Here is an 8,427-nt window from a genome sequence, read left to right as displayed (position 1 = left end):
TTTACCAAAAAAGTAAGATCATAGCCATTAAAAACATTTCATACTCCAAAATTTTCACTGGTATAATTCCTGGACCTCTAAAAATTTATTTCAATAATTTAAAATATTCAAAATGTCATAACTACTTACTGGTGTTCAACTTATACATTAAAATACTGTTTTTACTGCTTAGGACTTTATCACTATGCTTGACATTTGAAGCTCCTACAATCTGGGACTTTTTCTTACTCAATACTTTTTTCTTCTACCACTCTGTAGTGTGACACTACCATCTTAATCAAGATAACGTTATGGCAGAAAGTGAAGAGGAACTCAAAAGCCTCTTGATGAAAGCCGAGGAGAGTGAAAAGTTTGGCTTGAAGCTCAACATTCAGAAAACAAAGATCATGGCATCTGGTCCCATCACTTCATGGGAAATAGATGGGGAAACAGTGGAAACAGTGTCAGACTTTATTTTTTTGGACTCCAAAATCACTGCAGATGGTGATTGCAGCCAAGAAATTAAAAGACGCTTACTCCTTGGAAGGAAAGTTATTTCCAACCTGCTGCTGCTGCTGCTAAGTCACTTCAGTCGTGTCCAACTCTGTGTGACCCCATAGATGGAAGCCCACCAGGCTCCCCCATCCCTGGGATTCTCCAGGCAAGAACACTGGAGTGGGTTGCCATTTCCTTCTCCAATGTGTGAAAGTGAAAAGTGAAAGTGAAGTCACTCAGTCGTGTCAGACCCTTAGCGACCCCACAGACTGCAGCCTACTAGGCTGCTCCATCCATGGGATTTTCTAGGCAAGAGTACTGGAGTGGCTTGCCATTACCTAGATAGCATATTAAAAAGCAGAGATATTACTTTGCCAACAAAGGTCCGTCTAGTCAAGGCTATGGTTTTTCCCGTGGTCATGTATGGATGTGAGATTTGGACTGTGAAGAAGGCTGATCGCCGAAGAATTGATGCTTTTGAACTGTGGTGTTGGAGAAGACTCTTGAGAGTCCCTTGGACTGCAAGGAGATCCAACCAGTCCATTCTAAAGGAGATCAATCCTGGGTGTTCACTGGAAGGACTGATGCTGAAGCTGAAACTCCAATACTTTGGCCACCTCATGCGACGAGTTGACTTACTGGAAAAGACTCTGATGCTGGGAGGGATTGGGGACGGGAGGAGAAGGGGACGACAGAGAATGAGATGGCTGGATGGCATCACCGACTCGATGGACATGAGTTTGAGTGAACTCCAGGAGTTGGTGATGGACAGGGAGGCCTGGCGTGCTGTGATTCATGGGGTCGCAGAGAGTCAGACACGACTAAGCGACTGAACTGAACTGAACTGAATGTCTTCTCAGTCCTTTGAGTACATTGTGATGTTGTGTTCATTCCCATCGCTATTCTTTATTCATATTGCTCCTCAAAATACAGTCTCTTCATCTCACCATCTAACTAAATTCTATTATTATGATTAGTCAAGATAATACCTACATAATTATTTAATTACTTAGGAAAATTAGGGCCTCACCTCATATATCCAAAAGTATTAGCTATATTAAAAATTAAGTGTAAAATTTAAATGTAACACAGAAGAAAATACATGTAAATATCTGCACACAGAATAAGATCTAAATATAAAACCAATGGAAGAAATTATAAAGAAATGATCACTAGATTTCAAAGAAATGGACTGTCATACATTAAAAATAACTTGAACAAGCTGAAATGACAATAAACTGAATTTCTATACAATAAACTGTATAGGAAGACACCTTTTTTAGCTCCCTTCTACAAATACTTCAGAGAACACCAAAAGGTGTTTCAACAAAATGAAAATACTATAGTCAAATAACCAGTATCCAAGAAGGATATTTTTTAGGTTTCTGTTTGTTTTACTGCTTAATTCTAATCCCTCTCGTTGGGTATGTTAAGTGTACGGCCATCACTTATTTGTTCAACAAATGCTTTTATTGCACCCCAGCCATATGCCAGAGACTGTGCCAGACACTAAGACCATACTGCTGCTCAAAACAGACACAGTCCCTTCAATCACAGAACTGAAGTCTAGCATAAGATAAACATTAATCAAGTAACCACACAAATTGTGGTTTAAAAAAAGCACACAGAGCACGATGACAGCATATAAAATGGATTTCCCCTATTAGAGACATGGAATGTCTATGGTCCCTGGAAGATTTCCCTAAAGAATGCTGTCTAAATAAAACATTAAGCCCTTATAACTGCAGTAGCTATACCCTAAATTCTTTTGTACCTTTCTGCATCTCATACAGTAAATTTTCTATATCCATCAAACGATTTATTCCCATTAAAATTTGAAGGTATCTTTGTTAACTAGCCTTCTATTTTCAATGGTGTGAATGAAGTCAGCTTTAGGATACTTTAATAGGGGCAGTTTAGGAAGCTACTTCTATTTTTATAAGATTAAACAACTTAAATCTTACCTATGTTATAAGATCATCTCATTATCAATCGTGTCAGATTTAGTGTCAGAATCCTACTTAAACCCCAAAGGAATGACAAACACTTATATTCTGAAAAAGAATTATTCACATAAATTTATGTACTAAAAATTATGTACAGGTATTAAAATTGTTTCACTAACAGTACACACAGATTATAAAACAAATTAAATGTTATTTAAAAGCACATATTTTTACACTGTATATCCTGGAAGTTTGTTTATTACTAATTCACAAATATCTTTGCATTGCTTGGAAATGTTTAGTGAACCAAGGTCATCACTGTCTTCTTCAAAGTGATCTAAAGTACTGCTATCCAGGACATTAAGTTCTAGTTCCGACAGATTAGAAGGCAGATAAGAACTCACTTGAGATGTCCGAGGTGACCGGCTTTTTTCTGAGGACTTGCAACCTGTTCGTGTTTTAGACTGAGCAGAGAGGTCACGATCCTGCTTTAAAACTTTAGAATTATGCATACTGTTTTGGTCTCTCTGGTTTTCTTTTTCCTCAGTCCAGTGTGATGAAGAGAAATCACTGGAAGATGCTTCCTCCAAACTTTTATCTCGAGTCTTTGAAACAGGAAATCTTTTATGTGAGAGTACTGGAGATCCAGCTGAGAAAGGTGGGCTAAGAATAGAACTCTTTTCACTGCTGTTTTTCCTTATGGACAACCTTGTTTCACTGGACTTGCTTGTATGTTGACTGTGTTTTGGATTTTCTGTCCCTGGACTGCTATCATGAGCTCGTAAAATTCTGCTGGTGTCTTCAGAACTGCACAGACTGGTGAAGTCATCTGAATACTTTAGTTCTGAGATGCTGTCAGAGCAACTACTTGTACCTGGATTCTTTTCATTGACATCACCAGTTAGAATGTCATCACCAGTGATTTTGACCTGCTTGTCATCTATTTCTTTATCTACCACAATTCTGTCAACTACTGCAACCTGCTGGAAAACACCTGGACTTTGGAATTTCACTTTTCCTTCCAAAATATTTGTACAAATAAACCTTTCTGAGACAACGGGGTTTGCAGGACTCACAACTTCTCCCAAAAAACCTTTATTGCTTCTATTTTCATCACAATCAATTGTCTTTTCAGTTGCACATTTCAGTTTAGTTTCTTTGGTTGTGCTAGGGTCATCAACAACTACACTAATTTGCTTTGAGGTATTGCTATTTTCAGTGAAAGATGCATCTGATTCTAAACACTTATCTTTAGGTAGTTCATGTGGCTTCTGATACAGTTCAGCAAAACTTAGTATCTTAACTTTGGATGATGGAATTCTGAGTTTTGCACCTAACATTTGTGTTTGCATTTTTCTATACTGTTCTCTCTTTTCATGTTCTACTAACATATCAGGGTTTGTTTGCTTTAAACGTAGTTTAAGTGTGTTTGTTAAGCCATAAAGTAGTTTTCCCCTTGAAACTCTTTTTTGGGGGGCACCACCTTTCTTTTCAAAATATTTACCTTTCTTAAGGCTTTCAGTTTGGTTTTTTTTATACTGAAGACTCACTGACTTCTCATTTCCCCCCACAGAAAGCTTACCCTTTTTAGATTCTGATTTACAGGTGGATTTCACCGAAGATTCTGGTGACCTCTTATCCTCAGTTCTATATAACCAGGCTAAGTGAGGATGTATATGAGTAGGGCTTGCCATGGGTTGGTTGTATAATAAGGACAACTCAACCAACAAAGCATTTAACAAAGGCAGCTGCCTTATAGTATTAATTCTATTTTGTTCAGTTGGAGGGTGGTCTGTAGTTTGATTACTTGCTCCTGTATCCTGAACGCCTGAAGGATTTATAAACACTGGACGACTCTCACCTGTTGCAGAATTTGTATGTCCTGGAGGATTAGTATGTGTTGGGGGATTTACAAGGTTTTCTTTCAGAAAAGTACCATCATCCCATTCCTCAGGTGCATTAATTTGAGGCTCAATGGTAATTCTACCCTGTTTAGGGGGTGTCTTTTCTTGAGTCAAATGAGTGTAATATAGAGGAGGAGGACAAATTATGTTAGTTTCAAGTTCCACCTCTGTGCCTTCCTGATTTGAGGGGCTAACCCTCCTCTCACTGCTACCCTTTGAAAACATAAGGGAGCTGGTTTTGCCATTTTCCATAGAATCCGTGTAATCAGAGTCAGCCTTGTTATGGAAAGCTCTTCCCTTCAAATCCTTCCCTGCCCTTGAGATTTTTACATCCACCAGAGGCTTATCAGCATCTCCTGGGCTTGGCTCTGAGTCTGGCTGCTGCAGCTGCTGGTTTTCCTGCCAGGTTTGGGGGCTGACCTCCACTGACTTCTGCACCTCCATACCCTCCACTCCACCTCCTGTGGAAGCGACTGTCGGCTCCAGATGGCCCAACAAGCTGCTTCCCAGATCAGCCAGGCGGTAGCACAGGGCAATGTCCCCAATCCGCTCCCCGTCTTGGTTACACAGCGGGAAACTTCCCCGATGGCTCTGGGAGCTGCCGGGGGCGGCGGACCCCAGGACCTTGTGGACCGCCGCGGCCAGGGAGATGCTGCAGGCCCCCAGGAGCTGCGGGGTAGGGGTCGGGTGCCCGGGGGGCAGCTGGAGCAGCAAGGTGTAAAGCGGGGTCCGAAGGAGCAGGCGGTGCAGGGTGGCGGGCTGCAGGCGGAAGAGACAGGACTTGCCGCGACGGAAGCTAACCAGGCCAGGCCGACATTCCTGGGCAGGGGCGGCGGGGCCGGCGGGAGGGTAAACCAGCAGCGTGGGGAAGTCCAGCAGGCGGAAGGCCACCGCTGGGCACAGGCTGCGCGAGGGCCGCGGCGGCGATGCTTCCTCTCCCTCCTCCCTTTGCTCCTCTTCCGCAACCACGGGTGGTTGCGGCAGCCCGGCTTCAAGGCGTACCCAGTCTACGAGTAGCTCCAGCGAGAAGAGCCGCTCAGACACCGCGGACGCCATTGCTGTTGCCCCGGAGACGCTGGGATCGGAAAGCCTAAGTCCTTCCTTATCGCGAGAAACAGGGAAAACCCGGAGCCTGTCTTGTTCTCTCGCGAGACTTGAGAGGGCGCCCTGACAGGTCCGAGATGCGGCTGCTGTGGGAATTTTGGCTTCTCACCGTACCTCTTTGGTTTCCTGACTTGTATTAACACACAATGCTTATGATAATACCGAAGCTATGATTGTTGCCGGGTGGGGAGAGCAGTAAAGCATTTTTTTTTTTTTTTGCTCCAGTCGCCTTTTATCACTACAGGCCCCATGCAATTTTGGAGTCCTGTCAAATCTATCAGAGGAATATTAAAAGTAAATCAGGGCTTCCTTTTGAATCTCCAAGCTAAAGCAAGTCAGCTAATTGTCCACAATCGGCCTTCTGTGCTGCTGGTTACCCAAAAGCTAAGGATGTGGCGCTGAAGTGGCATTGAGGTATCTGTCTTAGTGTGGTGGCGCTGGGACACACACAGTGAGTGTGGACACATCACCAGCTGAGGCATCCAGGTGTAGGCGAGTTATGTTAATGATTTCGGTACATCAAAACTAAGGCAGCACTCCTTATTCAGCTCTGTTCAGTTCAGTCGCTCAGTCGTGTCCGACTCTCCGCGACCCCATGAATCACAGCACGCCAGGCCTCCCTGTCCATCACCAACTCCCGGAGTTCACTCAAACTCATGTCCACAGAGATCAAAACCACAATGAGGGATCATCTCAAACTGGTCAGAAAGACCATCATCAAAAAAATCTAGACAGTAAATGCTGGAGAGTGTGAAGAAGAGGGAACCTTCTTACACTGTTGGTGGGAATGCAAACTGATACAACCACTATGGAGAACATCATGGAGCTTCCTTTAAAAAAACCAGGAATAAAACCATCATTCAGTTCAGGTCCATCACTCAGTTGTCTCTAACTGTTTGCGACCCCGTGGACTGCAGTACGCCAGGCTTCCCTGTCCATCACCAACTCCTGGAGCTTACTCAAACTCATGTCTATCGAGTCATGATGCCATCCAACCATCTCATCCTCTGTCGTCCCCTTCTCCTCCTGCCTTTAGTCGTTCCTGGCATCAGATCAATCACCAGCTACAGTGATTTTGGGGCCCCACCCCCAAATAAAGTCTGTCACTGTATCCATTGTTTTCCCAGCTACTTGCCATCTAGTGATGGGACCAGATGTCACGATCTTATTTTCTGAATGTTGAATTTTAAGCCAGGTTTTTCACTCCGCTTTTTCACTTTCATCAAGAAGCTCTTTAGTTCTTCACTTTCTGCCATAAGGGTGGTGTCATCTGAATATCTGAAGTTATTGATATTTCTCCCAGCAATCTTGATTCCAGCTTGTGCTTCATCCAACCTGGCATTTCGCATGATGTACATTACATATAAGTTAAATAAGCAGGGTGATAATATACAGCCTAAACATACTCCTTTCCCAATTTGGAACCAGTCCCATGTCCGATTCTAACTGTTGCTTCTTGACCTGCATACAGATTTCTCAGTAGGCAGGTCAGATGGTCTAATATTTCCATTTCTTGAAGACTTTTGCACAGTTTGTTATCATCCATGCAGTCAAAGGCTTTGACATAGTCAATAAAGAAGACGTAGATGCTTTTCTGGAACTCTCTTGCTTTTTTGATGATCCAATGGATGTTGGCAATTTGATCTCTGGTTCTTCTGCATTTTTTAATCCAGCTTGAACATCTGGAAGTTCACGGTTCACATACTGTTGAAGTCTGGCTTACAGAATTTTGAGGATTAATTTGTTAGCGTGTGAGATGGGTGCAATTGTGCAGTAGTTTGAATATTCTTTGGCATTGCCTTTCTTAGGGATTGGAATGAAAACACATTTTCCAGTCCTGTGGCCACTGCTGAATTTTCCAAATTTGTTGGCATATTAAGTGCAACACTTTCACAGCATCATCTTTTAGGATTTGAAATAGCTCAACTGGAATTCCATCACACCTCCACTAGCTTTGTTTGTCGTGATGCTTCCTAAGGCCCACTTGACTTCACATTCCAGGATGTCTGGCTCTAGGTGAGTGATCACACCATCATGGTTATCTATCTGGGTTATGAATATATCTTTTATATAGTTTTTCTGTATATTTTTGCCACCTGTTCTTAATATCTTCTGCTTCTGTTAGGTTCATACCATTTCTGTCCTTATTGTACCCATCTTTGCATAAAATGTTCCCTTGGTATCTCTAATTTTCTTGAAGAGCTCTCTAATCTTTCCCATTCTATTGTTTTCCTCTATTTCTTTGTATTGATAACTGAGGAAGCCTTTCTTATCTTTCCTTGCTATTCCTTGGAACTCGGCATTCAGATGGGTATATCTTTCCTTTTCTCCTTTGCCTTTAGCTTCTCTTCTTTTCTCAGCTATTTGTAAGGCCACCTCAGACAACCATTTTGCCTTTCTTTTTCTCAAGGATGGTCTTGATCACTGCCTTCTGTACAATGTCATGAATCTCCATCCATAGTTCTTCAGGCACTCTGTCTATTAGATCTAATCCCTTGAATCTATTTGTCACTTCCACTGTATAATCACAAGGGATTTGATTTAGGTCCGACCTGAATGGTCTAGTGGTTTTCCCTACTTTCTTCAATTTAAGTCTGAATTTGGCAATAAGCAGTTCATGATCTGAGCCACAGTCAGCTCCTGGTCTTGTTTTTGCTGACTGTATAGTGCTTTTCCACCATTGACTGCAAGGAATATAATCAATCTGATTTCGGTATTGACCATCTGGTGATGTCCATGTGTAGAGTGGTCTCTTATGTTGTTGGAAGACAGTGTTTGCTATGACCAGTGCATTCTCTTGGCAAAACTCTATTAGCCTTTGCTCTGCTTCATTTTGTACTCCAGGGCCAAATTTGTCTGTTTCTCCAGATATCTCTTGACTTCCTACATTTTCATTCCATCCCCTATGATGAGAAGGACATCTTTTTGGGGTGTTCTAGAAAGTCTTATTAAAAAAGCAGAGACATTACTTTGCCAACCAAGGTCCGTCTAGTCAAGGC

The 8,427-nt window shown here is 42.3% G+C and overlaps 1 protein-coding gene across 1 annotated transcript; it reads right to left on the bottom strand.

The window, feature by feature from the left end:
- Positions 1-1,874: 1,874 nt before the first annotated feature.
- Positions 1,875-5,401, bottom strand: MAP10 (microtubule associated protein 10). Its single transcript, XM_055425799.2, has one exon. It carries the CDS (start codon positions 5,378-5,380, stop codon positions 2,651-2,653), a length of 2,730 nt encoding a protein of 909 aa, XP_055281774.2. The 5' UTR covers positions 5,381-5,401; the 3' UTR covers positions 1,875-2,650.
- Positions 5,402-8,427: the final 3,026 nt, after the last annotated feature.

This window comes from Moschus berezovskii, chromosome 12 (genome assembly GCF_049115385.1).
Source record: "Moschus berezovskii isolate FMDL1 chromosome 12, NW_MosBer_1.0, whole genome shotgun sequence".
NCBI lineage: Eukaryota > Metazoa > Chordata > Mammalia > Artiodactyla > Moschidae > Moschus > Moschus berezovskii.
This window is presented reverse-complemented; position numbering and strand designations above follow the sequence as displayed.

What these genes read in the sequence shown, in the direction of transcription:
- MAP10 (XM_055425799.2), bottom strand. Translation starts at nt 5,380, where the DNA reads ATGGCGTCCGCGGTGTCTGAGCGGCTCTTCTCGCTGGAGCTACTCGTA.